This window comes from Panicum virgatum, chromosome 1N, assembly GCF_016808335.1.
Source record: "Panicum virgatum strain AP13 chromosome 1N, P.virgatum_v5, whole genome shotgun sequence".
In the NCBI taxonomy this organism is placed as follows: domain Eukaryota; kingdom Viridiplantae; phylum Streptophyta; class Magnoliopsida; order Poales; family Poaceae; genus Panicum; species Panicum virgatum.
In genome coordinates this window covers 58,799,501-58,816,774 of record NC_053145.1, presented here as the reverse complement: position 1 = coordinate 58,816,774, position 17,274 = coordinate 58,799,501, and the positions used below count along the sequence as shown (strand labels likewise).

The 17,274-nt window shown below is 48.3% G+C and overlaps 2 protein-coding genes across 2 annotated transcripts; both read right to left on the bottom strand.

The window, feature by feature from the left end:
- Positions 1 to 458: 458 nt before the first annotated feature.
- LOC120653728 (protein ALP1-like) lies at positions 459 to 1,829 on the bottom strand. The gene is made up of 2 exons (XM_039931407.1): positions 1,590 to 1,829; positions 459 to 1,472 (listed from the first exon to the last, which is right to left on the bottom strand). Exons 1-2 carry the CDS (start codon positions 1,827 to 1,829, stop codon positions 459 to 461), a joined length of 1,254 nt encoding a protein of 417 aa, XP_039787341.1.
- Positions 1,830 to 2,589: 760 nt separating this feature from the next.
- On the bottom strand, positions 2,590 to 5,541 carry LOC120657056 (anthranilate O-methyltransferase 3-like). Its single transcript, XM_039935300.1, has 4 exons — positions 5,357 to 5,541; positions 3,817 to 4,269; positions 3,436 to 3,702; positions 2,590 to 3,288 (listed from the first exon to the last, which is right to left on the bottom strand). Exons 1-4 carry the CDS (start codon positions 5,429 to 5,431, stop codon positions 2,863 to 2,865), a joined length of 1,221 nt encoding a protein of 406 aa, XP_039791234.1. The 5' UTR covers positions 5,432 to 5,541; the 3' UTR covers positions 2,590 to 2,862.
- Between the last annotated feature and the right edge of the window lie 11,733 nt (positions 5,542 to 17,274).

Below are 17,274 nucleotides of genomic sequence, written 5' to 3'. Positions count from 1 at the left end.
GGATTTGCTAGCTCGGACCCAAAAGGTGCATGAGTTGAATTACTGTGTGTGTATGTTTCAGGGTTAACTATGTCATTTGAACAATCCCCATTTAAGTTTGAGGGTATTTATATTTCAGAGTTGATGTTTGAGAGTCTATGTGTGAACTAAACTTTGTAAGTTCTGCGAATCTATGTGTGAACTCAACTTTGTAAGTTCTGTTGTAATGATCGTTTCACAACATCAGTTTTATATATGTGGTAGAGCAGAACGAAAAGTGGAACAAAATTAGAGACTTATACTTCCTGACATGTGCTACTTAATTACATATATGACTAACTTTGAGGACGCATGCTCCTTCATTACAAGGTGGCAAGTTCTGGGATACATGCTACTTAATTACATCCATTGTTGTCTCCACCTGATATCAACACCATTCAAAAGCTTGACTTCAAAAGGTAGCTGATCTGCTTGAACATTCATATGCTTCCCTTTCGAGCAAAAGGTCCAGTGCCTGAACCGTACAATCCCCATATATGCTCGACAAGGTTAGAACGAAGATGGTGGCAAATTTCTTTGTTCCGGATATAAGTTTGAGCATCTATAAAATCTGCAATATTACAGACAGAAGGGTTCTCCCTACCAGGCCACTCTGATGAATGAATTGTAGGAAGATCCACACCTTTCTCATCCATGATGATCATGTTATGTAAGATGATGCAAGCCCTCATAATATAATTTAGATCTTCTTGGTGCCACAACCTACCAGGGGAGTGCAAAATCTTCCACCTAGCCTGAAGAACACGGAAACCACGCTCCACATCCTTCCTACATGCCTCTTGTCGCTCTGCATACACCTTGTGCTTGTTACTTATGGGTGCACTAATTGTCTTGATTAAGGTAGCCCAATCTGGATATATCCCATCAGCTAGGTAATAACCAATATTGTAAATGTTGCCATTCACATTGAACTCAACCGGAGGTGCTCTGCCATTAGCTAAATCATCAAAGACCGGTGATCGCTGCAGCACATTAATATCATTATGGGATCCAGGTAATCCAAAGTATGCATGCCAAAACCTGAGGTCCTCAGTCACCACAGCCTCTAGAATCATAGTTGGCTTCCCTTTGTGGCCCTTGTACATCCCGTGCAAAGCAGTGGGGCAACTAGACCACTCCCAATGCATACAATCTATGCTGCCAACCATTCCAGGAAATCCTCTTGCCTCATTAACCTTTAGTATATGCTGTAACTCCAGTTCTGTTGGTGGCCTAATCCATTCTTCCCCGAAAACATTTACTATTGTTCTGACAAAACACTTCAATGTCTCCAATACAGTGCTCTCACCCATCTGAAGATACTCGTCCAATGAATCAGCAATGCTACCATAAGCTAGCATTCTAATTGCAATCGTGCATTTGTGGATGGGGGAAAATCCTCGCTGACCAGCACAATTTCGTTTTTGTTTGAAGTAGGAGTCTGCTTCAGTAACCTTAACGACAATCCAAAGGAACAAACTCTCCCGCATTCGGTACCTACCACACAATTTGTATTATTTACTGCATATTTGGTTGACAATATAGTAAAAGTTATGTTTCAGCTCACGTACACACCTCCTGCGGAAATGATCTGGGTTGTAAATTGGATGTTCAACAAAATATTGAGCATTCAATATTTTGTTAGCACCTTCACGGTCGCGCTTGTATGTCTTGTGACCCGGTGTTGAACCTCCCCATCGACGTTTTGTCCCAACAACGAGAACTGTTGCAGCTATCTCAACATCATCAGCATCTCTCCCCTGACTGGCAGCCATTCCACAATTTGAAAGCTTAATATACCTCATCGCCATCCCTAAAATCACAGCCACATATCCAATGACAAACTTTATATAAATGAGGAAAATTAATTTGCAGACCGGATCCTAAGAACAAGTGTTACCTGGCGCCGAGAAGGAGCACGAGCCTCTGCCGACAAATCACAAATCTAAGATTTGGCCATCACCATGAGCTCTGGTGAAGCAGCGCAGGAGCAGTCAAGGGCCAACACTGCTCAGTTGCGGAGCCGCCGAAATCGCCAGCCAGCAACAGGAGCAGTCCAAGACCGACGCTGCTCAGTCGCGGAGCCGCCGAAACCGCCGGCCAGCAACAGGAGCAGTCGAGGACCGATGCTGCTCAGTCGCCGAGCCGCCGAAATCGCCATGCCATGCCTCTTCAGTTCCGGGAGTTGGCGGGAAATGAAACTGATACTGCCGGGAGAGCGGGAAATGCTATGGTTGTTGGAGATGTCACTAAATACATGCATGTTGCATTTACTGTACACGTGAGGCAACCCTGATTTGCCTCTCAAAATTGCATTTCATTGTTGGAGTTAGTTTATAGACATTATGGTTTCAGACTTTGAGTGCGTCAGGTCATCAGGTGCAGAAAGCCGATGGGCCTGAATGCATGATGTCCTTTTGTTATAGTACTCGATGACTGATGATTTCCCGTCAGCCTTGAGCGGCGCTGATGATATATTGTGCAATCCTATTTTTGCCCCAAATTAAACTTAATTATAGAGAAGAATGGAGTATTTTTTATGATACCAAATATGTATGCTATAAAAACATATTTCATAATAAATATAATGATGTTTATTTGATATAAATATTTGGAACTTTTCAATATATTAACTCGAGATTACGTACAGCACAAGGCATTACCTAGACACTTAAGATTACGGTACATATTTAACCTGATAGATTGACATTTTGGAAATGCTGAACCAGTTAAATCCAAAGGAAGCAGTGGAGGAACTATTCTCTGCTACTAATAGTCCACGAACTATATATATTCTGTAGCTGCATTTTATATACTCCCTCTGTCCCAAATTATTAGTCATTTCTACATTAACTGGCCTCGTGTGAAAAGCGAATAGCAATCGCCATTCGTTTGGTACTTGGGCGCGCGCCTCGCCGCCAAGGACAGGACGATGACAGGGTACTTGGTCTTCACTTTCCGGAGGTGCGCCGCGACGTTCCGCGCATAAATCTCGAAGAGATCGTCGAGTATGTGCTCGCCAAAATGGTGCGCGACCAGGGGCTCGATCACAGCCCTGATGCACTGGGCGACGTTGGCGCCGCTCTGGGCGCTGTCGAGCACGAGGTCGCCGTCGTCCAGGTCGTCTTGGGGATCCCAGTTGGACTCGAAGAGGTGGATGTGGTTGATGTCGAACGCCTCGCTCTGCCTGATCACGTCCCGCACCTCGTCCACCGAAGGCGCGTAGAACGGGAGGTTGAAGGAGTCCAGCTTCTCCTTCTCCACAAGGCCCTGCCATGCATCAAGATCGAAGCAAGAAGATCCAGGTTAAACCTTCTTGGAGATTGGCAAGGGTTCAGCTCGTGAATTACGGGACTGAGCGATCGACACAGATCATGCATCTCCAGTTGATGTATTTATGTTGCCCGAACGACAAACCTCTTTTACAAGGGACTGAAGAGCCTGCGCAAGCAGCCCCCACATGTAGCTGACTTCGCCACGCAGAACGTCTTGGTTCTTCCTGCCCAGGAACGCCAGCACCATCTGGCCGTTGGACGCGAGTTCCTTGTGACGCAGCTTGAGGAACAGCGAGAAGTCCTCCTGGAACTGCTTCCTGTACAGCTTCACCACCGGCGGCGGCGTGGACTCCCAGATGTAGATGTCGCCCTCGTTCAGAACCGTGCCTCTCGCGAGCTCCTCAGGTACCTAGAGACACACGACACACACATATATGAAGCTGTATCGATCAGAACTGCAGCATCAGGCCGGTGGCAAAGTCACTTCATCACTTAAATGTTGATTGGTTAAATCTGTGCGTGCCTTGGATCGCCACATGAGGGAGTAGGAGGAGTGGAAGAGGTGGACGGAGCGGTCGGGGAAGAGCCTGGTGTAGAAGGACCCCGGCAGCCCGGCGACGTAGTACGGCGGCAAGGAGTCCCGCTTGTCCCTGGCGGCCAGCTTCTTGAACAGCTCCAGGGACTGGAAGACGAGGTTGAAGTCGTTCCCGGGGAGGTCGTTCAGGAAGAACTGCACGTGCTGCGCCGGCGGCTGCGGTTGCTGGCCGCCCGTCACCAGCCGCAGCTCCTCCGCCTCCCGGCGGCCGCCGGTGGCGACCGCGCCGAGCACCTCGGAGACGACGAGGAGCGTGTTGGGCCCCGACGAGCAGCCGAGGTCCGCGACGACCATCGCGGCGGCGGAGGAGAGCGACGCCGACGCGCGCGCGGCCGCCACGGCCTCGTGGAGCACGGGCCTCGTCTTCAGTATCGACTTCTCCTGAAGAAAAAAAAAAAGTCTATTTTACAACCTCGAGCTAGTCAAGAAGTCCGTTTTTCAACCTCCAACTACGAAATCGGGTAACCTAGGCCCTCGAACTGGCAAAACTGTCTGAATCACCCCCTCGAGCACTGTAGCAAGCTGTTTTGAGGGCGGTTTTGCTACAGTAGCATTTTCGAATTTCTGGAATTTCACACCTCTCTCAATTAAATAAGAAAGAAAGCATAGTTAATATTGTCTAAAAATCATGATATTTTTTTGGGAGGTAGATAAAAAGACAAGGAATTTATTTTGGCTAGATGTGATACATTAAACATAATGAAATTTGAATTATAAAATTTTAAAAATGGGTAGAATTCAAAATTTCTTGAAGTTTTGGGTTAGCTAAACCTTTGATAAAAATGAAATAAAAATATGATAATTCATAATTTTTTATTTAGTTTAATAAGGTATTTTTTATTGGCCCAAGTTTTTATGAAAGTTTTTGAATTACTTCGCAATGCTCAAATTTGAATCAAATTTGATTCCTTAAATTTTAATTTATGAATTTTCTATAGAACTTGGGCCAATAAAAAGTACCTAACTAAACTAAATAAAAAATTATGAATTATCATATTTTTAATGCATTTTTATCATAGGTTTAATTGACCTAAAAATTCAAGGAATTTTGAATTCTACCTATTTTTAAAATTTTATAATTCAAATTTCTTTATGTCTATTGTAGCACATCTAGCCAAAATAGATTCCTTGTCTTTTGATCTACCTTACAAAAAAATATCATGATTTTTAGACAATATTAACTATGCTTTCTTTATTATTTAATTGAGTGAGGTGTGAAATTCCAGAAATTCGGAAATTTTACTGTAGCAAAACCGCCTTTGGCTGAGCCAGGGTTGTTTTTCAAACGGTTTCGTTAGTTGGAGGTGTAGGATGTCCGATTTTGTAGTTCAAGGGCCAAAATCGGACTAGTGTGATAGTTCAGGGTTGAAAAACAGATTTTTTCCAAAAAAAAAAACAATTTTCTTAGCATACATGCAGCCATCTCCTGCACTGCAGGTACAGATGCTGATGGCGGGGAAGCACGAACCTGAAGCCTGGAGTTGGAGGCGTAGCTGGTCTCGCCGTCGCCACGGCTCATGTGGAGGTCGCGCTCTACCTTCATGGCTGCACTACCGGCGAGGTGCTGGAAAATGGCAAGCTTTGCTTTTGCCACTTCGGATTGTAATGTAGACTGTAGTTTCGCGGTGGCACGTTGTAGTTGCAGAACACGAGCAGAGCTTAGCTTCTCAATTTATAGGCCCATCATCCAGCACACCAGCACGGCCAATAGCACCTGAAAGGCGAGTGAGTCCAAACTCATGTAGCTTTAGCGTACGCCTTTGGTGCTCCTCCAATCCGGTGGAGCCTCGTGGTGTTTCCATATCCAGCTGGTCCCTTTCTTGCCGGTCCTTCTGTTCGAAGCATTCAGCCGGTGCTAGCCACGAACTCAAAATATCACTACAAAAAAATATGCGGTCATCTTTTTCTTTTTTTTCTTTTCCTTTTTTTCGGCCGGGTAGTCTATGCGATCATCTCTTATAGGATATACACCGTCGTCGAAACATGATTGTTGAAGGATAACAAATTATTCATAGTATTTTTATTGCGAGGAAGTTATCCATAGTACCAAGTAAGAAATCTCTATGAGTCAAAAAAAAAGTAAGAAATCTCTAGTTCGAACTCTAATGAACGCGCTCAAATGAAACAATTACAACTAACCTATATTTTCACGATGTGTTGATACATGAGCGAGATATATGTGAGGCTTTAAAGGATATGTGAACTGCTCAATTTTCCCGTTACCTGAAATTTTGAGGTTGAACTCAAATTACATGTGTACTGGACGTGTGGCTAGTGCATTTAGGACTAGTGATCCCATCATTTCGAGTCGACCGGTGACCAGTATAATCGAAAAAGTCACATACTACTGCTCAATTAAATAAAATCTATTTATAAATGTTTTTTGACAGCTGAGTGCTAATTCACGAGACGAATCTAATGAACCTAATTAATTCATAATTTGCTACATTGATGCTACAGTAACCATCCGCTAATCATAGATTAATATACATCATTAGATTCGTCTCGCAATTTAGCCCCAGGGTTCTGCGGTTAGTTTTATAATTAACTTTTATTTAATACTTCTAAATACTAAAAAGTTCCAAAGACTTAAAAAAAGTCCCGGGAACCAAACCACCCCTTACCATCCTTTGGAAGCCGTTCATCGCAAAATCAATGGTCACATCTGCATGAACAGTTCTCGTGCAACAGTACATAAAATAGTATCCATGCAATAGTATTTTTGTTACAGTAGCTGCTACAATGATATCGGCACGGTGTCTTTCCTTGTACTTTAGTGCAAGTTACCTTTTGACTTACTGAATCCTTCTACATCATCGATAGTTTGTTCTCCTTCTGGCACTCGATATTTTGCACTTTGTAGCCACAAGATTTGTGTCATGATTTGGCTGGGGAATCACTGGTGTCTGGAGGCTTAAAGGAATGGTAGGGCGAGTATGAGAGGTAAGTTGATTTGGCTCCGGTGGTGAGCGTGGGCGCAAGGCATGGCGAGGCTTCAAGTGAGCGACGGATGACTGCTGGATGGGCCAGGGCATCACGGCGACGGGCTTGGCGTTGTTTTGGCGTGAGCGTGACGGCGCATGGGTGTCCAAATCGGGCTATTTCATTGTTCATAGAGATGGAAGTCGACATACTCCCTCCGTTCCAAATTATAAGTCATTCCAAAACTTTTGGAGAGTCAAACCATCTCAAAGTTTGACCAAAATTATAGAGAGAAACACAAAAATTAATGACATCAAATATGTATACTATGAAAATATAGCGAACAAAGAATCTAATGATACTTAATTGATATCATAAATATTATTATATTGTTATATAAATTTGGTCAAACTTGAAAAATATTGACTCTCCAAGATTCTTGAAATGGCTTGTAATTTGGAACGGAGGGAGTATTTGCCAATGAGTTTCACACGCTCTGATTAAGTTCACCACAAGAATCTAACTTACACTACTACAAAAACCCGACTAATGTGGACATTAGTTCTGGTTCCAATAGGTAGATGGAACTATGGCTGGATTTCGAGCCAACTCGGCTCGTTATGGCTCGGCTCGGCTCGTTATACAAACGAGCCAGCAGACCAGCTCGGCTCGGCTCGCTAAAAAGCTCGAGCCAGCTCGTTTGGCTCGCGAGCCAAATCACAAAAACACAGTACAGGGACTTCTTCCAAATCCTCCATGACCGGCGGCAACGGGCAACGGCGCAATGATGTCGTCTGTCGTGCGTGCAGGTAGCGTTCAGCGTGCGCAGGGCGAACAGGGCGGCGGCCTGGCGGGGGCGGTGCCGCGCGCGCAGCGTAGGGCGCCGTGCGCTGCGCAGGCGGGCGGCAGCAGCCGGCAGGGGCCTGGCGGGGGTGTTGCCACGCGCGCAGGCCGGCGTGCGCTGCGCAGGTAGGGCGGCGCCACGCGGGAGGCAGGGCAGCAGGCGGCAGCTCGGGATCGGGAGGAGGGGAAAGGGGAAAGGGCGAAAGAGAAAGGAGACCGTGGACCGTGGATGGTGGTGGTGTGGTGTACTGTATTGTACAAGGGTTAGGGTTTCATAATTGGGTTGGGCCCAGCTGCCAAGGGATGTGTAGTTATATGGACCAAGCCAATTTTTCTTGTAAGCTTGAGATTTAACATGGCTTATTATGGCTCGCGAGCCGGCTCGAGCCGACTCGATATAAAACGAGCTGGCTTATTATAAAACGAGTCGAGCTCGAGCCGAGCCATTAACGAGCGGGCTAGCGAGTTACGAGTTTTTCGTCCAACCCTAGATGGAACTTTGATCCATTGTTGTGGTTGGTGGCTTCAACGGGACTAAAGGGTACATTAGTCCCGGTTGCAACCCCACATCGGAATTAAAAACTCGAACAGTTTATTTTGGCTCATCTCCATCTATACTCCCTCTGTATACTTTTTAGCAGTCGTTCTAGTGCCCACCGTGAGTTGAGAAAAGGATGTGTGATGGGCAAAATAAGAAGCCGCGAGGACTCAATCCGGCACCCTCTAGCCTCGGGACTAGCAGCACAAACCAATCGAGCTGCGTGCATTTTGGTGGCAATAATACACCCGTCACACCCTATTTAATATGGGAACATATCCAGTGCAAACCAAGTTTTGGTGTAAACCCCATACAAACCTACTAAAAAATATTTCAAAAAATCTTGAAAAAAATCATGAATGTGCTTCTCAGCTTACCTCATCTATATATAAAATTTCATGGTCAAATTCATCTTACCCTATAAGTTACAAAAAAGACAAATTTTCTGACAAACAGTAATGGTTCAAATGCACCCCAAATTTGTCTTTTTTGTAACTTCTAGGGTAAGATGAATTTGACCATGAAATTTTATATATAGATGAGGTAACCTGAGAAGCACATTCATGATTTTTTTAGAATTTTTTGAGATGTTTTTTAGTAGGTTTGCACGGGGTTTGCACCAAAACTTAGTTTGCACTGGATATGTTCCATTTAATATGGGCAGACAAAAAAAACTAATCCCTAATTAGTCACTCCTTAGTATGCACAATAATGTCCTAAGAGCAAGTATTATGGGTTGCTGAGAGTCTACGTGGACCAAGAAAGAGAAGAAGACCGGTGTTTGGTCATGCGCCCGCTCAAGCCAGCTGAGAGGCTCTGCATCCGCTTCCATTGGTTGAGGTAGTGGACCTTGCCACCATCATTGCGTTCCTCCCAGCCAACCGCGGGCGCTACTATTAGCCACGCTCTAAACGACCTCTAATTCCTATATAGAGGGAGTATATGCCACATCAAGTCGTCCTCTATCTTATCCTCTTCGGTCTCCTTTCCTTCTCCCTCTCCAATCTCGACCCCCTCTCTCTCGTTCAGGAGCGGCAGAGCCTGAGGCAAGGCAGGTGCCATCGGGTGGGAGCAGCACAGCCGGACAGAGCTGCAGGCTAGGACAGGCGAGCAGTCGCGACGCGAGACTGCGGCAAGCAACGCCCGGGCAGGGAGCTCGGGGAGCGGCGGCGGCTAAAGGCCGCGGCAAGCAACGTCGCATAGCGACGGCTTGGGTTTGCGGCAAGCCGCGCTCGCCGCGGTGGAGGCTTGTAGCGGTGGGTTGAGTTGAAGGAGGAAGCCAATGGCCACTTCAGAGAGCGGCGGTTGGCTGAGGATGAGGTGGCTGCAACGAGCGGCGGAGCTAGAGGGCGAGGGGCGCAAGCGAGTAGCGGCCGCTCAGCCCTCAGCAAGTAGGGGTGCGTTTGGTTCAGGAGTCTGCTGGGATGGAGCCGCTCCATCTCATGTTTGGATGAAGAGCGTAGGAACGGAGCGGTTCTGAAGAGCGAATATTCGCTCAAGATTCGGGAGTCGGGACGGATCGACCCCACAAAATCGAGCGAACCGAGCCATCCCACTTCGACGCCGTCTCGCTCTGTGAGGAGGGAACACACCTCGGGCGCGGTGGGGGCGATGGCCTGCGCGCCAACGAAGCTCGAGCGGCGGACCGGGGGCGGAGGTGCGCGGCGGCGGCGGCGGCGCGTCGGACCGGAGGCGGAGGGGCTTCGTGGCGGCGGCGTAGGGGACCGAGGGCGGAGGTGCTTCGCGGCGGACCGGAGGCGGAGGTGCTCTCCAGGCCGCGCCGCCCCTCCCCCGCTGCACGGGCCACCCCTCGCCCGGCCGCCGCTCGCGAAGCCGGAGCGGGCGGAGCTCGGCGCGGAGGCGGGCAAGCGGCACTCTGGCGGCGGCCCCTCCCCCGCTGCACAGGCTGCCCCTTGCCCGGCCGCCGCTCGCGAAGCCGGAGTGGGTGGGGCTCGGCACGGAGGCGGCAATCCAGCGGCGGCCGAGCTCGGGACAAGGGCGGCGCTCGGCGTGGAGGCGGAGCTCCGGCGGCGGCGGCCAAGCTCGGGGCGAGGCTGAAGGCTGGCGGCCGCGGGGAGGCACGGCGGCGGTTGAAGAGAGAGGGAGGAGAGATTGGGTGACTGACATGCGGGCCCATGGGACGGTGGTTAACAGAGCGGTAACATTTTTCATTCTCGTTCCTCCAACCAAATATAAAATAGAGCAATTCCATCCCTCCAACCAAACACAGAGCATGGAACCATCGTATCCCTGGAATCTGGAATAGAACCGCTCCATTCTACCTCGCTCTCCAACCAAACGCACCCTAGAAGTCCCATGCGTGTAGTGTTATTTCTAAATAATTTGATTTTCTTGTTCTTTTCTCAGTCGTGGGAGGAATTGTTGTAGTATTTTTGTAGATTGAGTTTGAGTTTCTGCAAGAATAGCAGCTGTATTCTCTTGATGAGGAAAATAGCAACACTTGTATGATTTCTTTTTTGGGGGGTTGACTTTAGTGCCGAATGGTTGTTCTGCGGTGGTGCCATGGCAGCGAGGACATGGGGGCGTCTGCAAGGGTCCTGTTTGGTTAGTTTGTGCTAGGAAATAGCACAAACTTTGACCAATAATTATGGGTATTAAACAAAGTCAGTTTATAAAACTAATTCCATAACCCTGCACTACTTCGCGAGATGAATTTAATGAGGCCTTTGACCGCACGATCAGAGATTGGTTACTGTACCATTACTGTAGCCAATCATCGATTAATTACCGTCATAAGATTCGTCGCGAAAAGTTATGTCCATCCGTGAAAAAGTTTTGCAAATAAATTTCGTTTAATACTTCGTATATGCAAAATTCTTTTTGTAATACTAGTAGTACTACTGAAACCAAACACGGCAAGATGCATGGACTGTCGGCGAGCCGGGTGCAGCTCTTGGGCGCCGGCGAGCTGCAGCAAGCAGTGTGAGAGCAGAATATATGATTTTTTATACTTTTAATAGTGTTTGGTCCTTGTTGGTTGTATCAACCGGGATTTAGTTTTTTTTTGTCCCGGTTGGTACAATCGGGATTAAAGATCGAGGTCATTTGTTCGAGACTGGCGGTGCCAGTTGAAAAATCAAGACTATTTCAGATTTCCAACAAGGACAAATTAAAATTTATGTAGTAGTTTTAGCGGTGGCGGGGAAGAGGGGAAGAGGGGAAAAGGCTAGATGAAGAAAAAGCACATGGACCGTTGACTTGTCTGATCTAACGGCCACATGACGAGCACAGGTACGAGTAAACGGGTATTCCTTTTTCCTGAAAATAGAAAAATGCGCTCTCTCTCAGCCTCTTCTCATAATTCTGCTGCAGATCTTGATCGGACAGGTACGTGTAAACGGGTATTCCTTTTCCTGAAAACAAAAACCGTTCCATCAGTTGATGATCGATCCCGGACCAGCCCAGGTTAGACTTCACCACTGGCAACCACAAAAAATAAAGATATATTTCTTTCGTGCTGCACCTTTTGAAGATTTCTTCTAGATAACGAGTAAGTTGTGACCTCTTAAACCATACCCTTCTGAATGTGTGTGTGGCTAGCAGAAAGATGGTAGGGCCCGTTTGGTTTTCTAGAATTCTAGAAAATCAACACTTTGACTGCTAATTACTGTATTAAATAAATATAGTTTACAAAACTAATTTCAGAATCCATGTGCTAAGAACCCTGATGAATCTAATGAGATTTTTGACCGTGTGATTAGATGATGGTTACTATAGCATCACCGGAGCCAATCATCGATTAATTATCATCATTAGATTCGTCGCGAAAAGTTATACCTATTTATGAAGAGGTTTTGCAAATAAACTTTATTCTATATTTTATGGAAGAAATTTTTCTCGACTTGCGTGCTCCAGGATTTCTAGAAAGAAAGGCCTAGATGTGGCCTGTGGGGACGCGAGATGCTTGTGGTGTGTTCCTCGTGCAGCCTACTGCTAGCGAATGGACGAGCATGCCTACTGTTTGAAGCGAGCAAATGGACGAGCATGACTACTATTTGACACTGTAGACATACTGTAGACAGTAAATATGTGAGGGCGTGGGAAACGAGGAGAGGGAACCAGCATTTTGCTCGGGCCGCTGTGGATAGCCTAATGCCATCTCCACTCTCCAGTGATGAGAAAAAAAAAAGAATCATGGAATGACCTGATAGTACATGAGTTGACTCTTCCTCGGAGAATAGCCGAATCTTGTACGGTACAAAGAATCGACCTCCAATTATGACTCGATGCATGGATTTGAGCAAATATATGTGTACAGCGAAGCACATCTCCACACCTCTAGCGAGTGTGTACGTTGGAGAGAGAAATGAGAACTTTTTACTGTATATGGTACCACATGATAGTTCAACACGGACGAGGCTCTGCTGCAGTTACGTCCCCCGCAGTTGAGTCACTGCGTGTGGGGCCTGCACGCAGTGGGGCCCACGTGGCAGTGACCCAACTGCAGGGGACGTTACTGCAGCGGATCCGGTTCCAGTTCAACACGACTAGAGAATGAAGAATTGAAGATACACAGCATGCCTGGCAGATTCTTTTCCGGATGATTCGACTCATCACTGGAGAAGCTCTAAGATCTATTAGTTTGTTTCAAATTGTAAGCCATTATAACTTTTTGAAGGGTCAAAATATTTTTATATTTAACCAAAATTATAGAAGAGATTATAAAGATCTATGGCATCAAATAGATACACTATGAAAATATATTTAATATGGAATCTAATGAATAAATAATTTATTCAGTATCATAAATATTATATAAATTTGGTAAAATTTAAAATATTCTTAGAGAATCTAGTTTGGAACGGAGAGAACGGAGGAGTACATGTTTTTCTCATTGCAGGCGCTCACCGCTCGCCAGGACGAGCATGACGTTCATCGGGAACCTTTGGCAGCGCCGACTCCTGCTGTGTTTCGACGACAGGCCGGCCGGGTACGAGTAGCACCTCTCACCAACCGTGCCGCGCCGTGCTACCGAGAGTACGGAGTACTGACGAGTGACGAGGACAGTACTGCTAGAATGACCCTGGAGCGAAACGATGCGACACCAACCTGCACTCACGTAGTATCTACCAGTAGGAGCACGCCACCGTTGGTCTCGTACAAATAGATACTTCCTCCATTCTAAAATATATACATCTATAGAGTTCTAAATTTGCCTTAAAATAAATGTATTTCTATTAATAGGAAAATCTGTCTCTGATTATCTTTTTCTACTTTCTTTCCCTCCAAAGTAAAATGATTATATTTTCGTAGGAATAGATATGTAATTTCTCACTACAATTGATCTCCGCACCTAAATTCTAAAAGTATATTTAATTTGATACGGAGGAAGTAGATAGATAGATGGTCTCCGCTATAGGTGGTCAAACGGGCGGCCCGGCCCGGCCCGGCCCGGCACAGGCCCGTCTAAGCACGGCCCGTTTAGGCACGACCTGCTTAAGCACGAAAATATTATCGGGCCGTGCCGTGCCTGCCCATGGGCCGAAGTGCCGGCCCAGGCACGGCCCGAAATTGATTTAATCGGGCCGGGCCGGCCCGTTTGGCCCGGCAGCCCGGCGGCCCGAAAATATTTAAATTGGGTTTGATAATGGATAACATAGTATTTAAACGGGCCTATCGTGCTACCCATCGGGCCGCCCTTTTTCGGGCTGTGCTTGGACGCGTCCATGGGCCGGGATTGAGGCCCAGGCACGGCCCGGCTATCGTGCCCGTGCCGGCCCGAGCCCAATAATATTCGGGCCCGTGCCGTGCTCGGGTCGGGCTAATATGGGCCGGGCTTCGGGCCCATAGGTATCGGGCCAAATGGCCATCTATAGTCTCCGCGCGGCGGAGAGGCAGTGCATGCGTCCCCCTTCTCCTCGTTTACGCGATCGTGATGGATGTCCCGCGTCGCTGCGCGGCGGGGAGGCCGGGACGCCGCCGTCTCCAGCGTGCGTGAGCGTGGGCGTAAGCGCCGCGACGCCAGCAGAGATGACGCCGCGCCGGGGCGGGCAGCCAGAGCAGAGCCACAGTCAAAAATTTCACACGAGCACGTGCGCCCGAGTGCGTGAGTTTTAGCGGGAACGGTTGTTGGACTTGGAGCTCTCTCCATCCCAATTTCCAACCCAGTCGATGTGTCCCTCGTTTATATCGAAGACAAGTTAAAAACTTAAAATGCCAACCCTTTTCACACTGCGCTACGCCCGGCGTGCGAGCGAGCCGTGCAGACATGCCCGGGTGCCGTAAGCGCTGTTACGCCAGCGGGATGACGCGCGGAGAGCCGTGGCGACTGGCGACTCGCGAGGCTGGCATTATTTCTCCCCGACGGCTGGTCAGGAGCTAGTCCTTTTTTTTTTGAAAATACGCAAGTCCTTCTTTTATATAAGTTAAGAAAAATGAAACAAAACGGCGGCGCCCAGCTCTATCTGCCGAGTGCCGATGATTCCACTTGGAAGGGGTAGACGAGACGGGCTACGAGCGGAGTTTAAAACTACGAATAGGAGGCGAGGCGGCGCCAAGGCGTTAGAGGTTCCGATCACGTACTGTTCTTCTTCTTCCTCTCGATCTCGTGGCGGTGATGGCCGCCGGGTTGGAGAAGAGGGATTGCCAGGATCCGAGAGTGATAGGCGGAGGCGAAGTTAGGATTGAAATAACCCTGGTGCACTCTCAATTGCATAGAACAAAATTGATATAATTTACATGGTAAAAATTGGATCAACTACTAAAAATTTGCTTTTCACCGTGGTGCATATGCACCAGGAAAAATGAACCTCACATCGCCCTTGGTGGTAGATGAGGGGAGCGGCCGCCACCGAAGTCGTCGGCGGTCGGGACGGTGGAAGGAGGCGTTTAGGGTTTGGGGCTGCCGAGCTGGAGCGGCTCCATGGCCTCGAGGAAGGAACCTGGGGTGGCGACGATCCGGCGGCAACAGAGATGAGGTGGCGCAGGAGCACCGCCGATCAGGCAGAGTCGGACAATCTGTGGGCGGTAGCCGGTGGTGGACGAGCGGCGCGACGACATGCTTGATTAGCGTCGACGGTAATGAAGAGCGGCGGAGGCGCCGTCGGAGCCAAGAGAGACGTGAGAGATGGAGGCGCTCGCTTTGACGCACGTACGATTCCTAGCACATGCAAGAAATGGATGCCCCCTCTCGGCGGCGCCAACGCTCCCCCTTCTCTGCCTATCATATATCGTAGTCTAGATTTGGCAGATTTTCCATTTTGCCCTTTACGGGCCTTAAGCATCTACCGGGCCTCTCATGGGTCGTCACGGCATGCAGCCTGTTCTCTTGCTGGACCTGCCCCGCTGGAACCTACAGAGAAATCCTATCCATCTTCCACTAGATTTTTAGTCCATATATCTTCCACTGTTTGAGATTGGTGCAGTGACTATGATTATATCCGAATAGCCTAGCACGTGGGCGCGTTGGTCGTGCATACAGCGGCGTGTTGATTGGAACAGACTAGCAGTGGTGGGATGCCACGCCAGCAAGTGTAGGGAGATGATGGAAAGTTACACATATTCGAAACTTCAATGGATCTTTTCTCTTCAACCATACATCCGATTAAAAATCCGTTTGGACCATAATATTCGTTGAAATTAATGCAAGAAAATAAGATCCAATATGCTATTTTTAATCTTTTATCTAACAGTTCAATATTTTAATATACTAGTTCAACAATTTAATTTATGATTTTTAACATTTGTAACTTACTGTTTCAACATTTTTTAGAAAAATGTTGAATTAATTTTTTCAAACTGTTGAATTAGTTTTCTTAGAATGTTGAATCCATTTGTCAATAATGTTGACTCCATTAAAAGAGTTAAGTAAAACTAGAAAATACTAGACTAGTCTATTAGATATTAGCTTCTGAGTGAGTCGAATGCTGCAGTGCTACTTTTGTTCAGCAGTTCAGGCCATCGCAATGCCGCCTCCTCTCTCCCGCTGTTTCTTTATTCGCTATGGGCTGTGTGTTACTCAGCAGGTGGCCCGAGTTGGGCTGTGCGACAAGTTGCTTAACGATCTTCCGGACGGTATATAGGAACGCCCGAACCTACAACCTCTCGGTCCTCTCCATAAAAAAAAATGGCCGGCTGTTGGGTAAAGAAACAACGGCGCGTTGTGATTTTGAAAAAAGAGAGAGAAGATTTCTAGATCCGACCACTGCGGACCGTCCGATCCAATCTCGTGTACCTCACTTCCAACAGCGTCTCTTACCACTTGAACGGTAAACCCCTGTCCCCTGCTCCGGTGCCGCCACCACAGCACCACTTCAACAGCGCCTGAGCCTGCCCCTCCTGCCGCTCAAAGACAATAAGGTCAACCCTGGCCGTCCATCTCGCGTTGGCATCTAGCGACGAGCTCCAGCAGCGCGCGATGACTTGAGGCGGAACTTGCCAAATGCTCCCAGCGCCACGCCCGAAAACCAGGTGCTGGCCCGGCCGGCGGGCTACACGCTCGCAGCGCGCCAGCGCAGGCCGAGGCTCGGCCGGCGCCGTGTCCTGTTCCTGGCCGCGCGCGGAGGGCAGAGGGCAGGCACCGTGGGGTGGGGAGCGGACAGGTCGGCCGGTCCTGCGCTGCCTGCACGCGCGGCGCCAGCGGGCCGACCGCGACTTGTGGGGGAGCCAGAGCCAGACAGCGACGACTGCATGTGCGGCCGTGCGCGCCGCGAGGAGTTTTTGGTGGGACGCGGCCGGCAAGAGCTGTGATGCTGCCCCGGCGCCAGCCGTTCCAGTGCTGCCCAGCCCAGGCGTTGCGGTGTTGCCTTGTGGAGCGAAAGGCGTGTCTCTCGCGAAGGTGAGGAAGCCATCCCGAGCGACGGAAGGTTGCGGGCTGCTGCAATGTCGCTTGCCAAAGCAGCCGGCGTGCTCAGGTGAAGTTTTTCGACAATGGTTTGGCGGTGATGTGCACAGAGGCAATGTCTGGAATGTGAACGAAGTGCAGCAGCTCCAATGCTGATTTTTGACAATAGACAGAGGTCTCAAGCATGCTCTGCCAATTTAATTTCCTCCTCTAATCATGCTACCAAGCAAGAAGGAGCTGTTTGCTTCCTGATAGGCGCAGTGGTGAGCAAAGTTATGCG

Bases quoted from the DNA above. Each gene is read 5' to 3' on its own strand.
- LOC120653728 (XM_039931407.1), bottom strand. From the start codon at position 1,829: ATGGCGATGAGGTATATTAAGCTTTCAAATTGTGGAATGGCTGCCAGT. The intron at 1,473-1,589 runs GTACGTGAGCTG...ATTGTCGTTAAG, and splicing joins ATCATTTCCGCAGGAGGTGT to GTTACTGAAGCAGACTCCTA.
- LOC120657056 (XM_039935300.1), bottom strand. From the start codon at position 5,431: ATGAAGGTAGAGCGCGACCTCCACATGAGCCGTGGCGACGGCGAGACC. The intron at 3,703-3,816 runs GCACGCACAGAT...GTGTGTCTCTAG, and splicing joins CCCTCATGTGGCGATCCAAG to GTACCTGAGGAGCTCGCGAG. The intron at 3,289-3,435 runs GTTTGTCGTTCG...GATGCATGGCAG, and splicing joins TTCAGTCCCTTGTAAAAGAG to GGCCTTGTGGAGAAGGAGAA.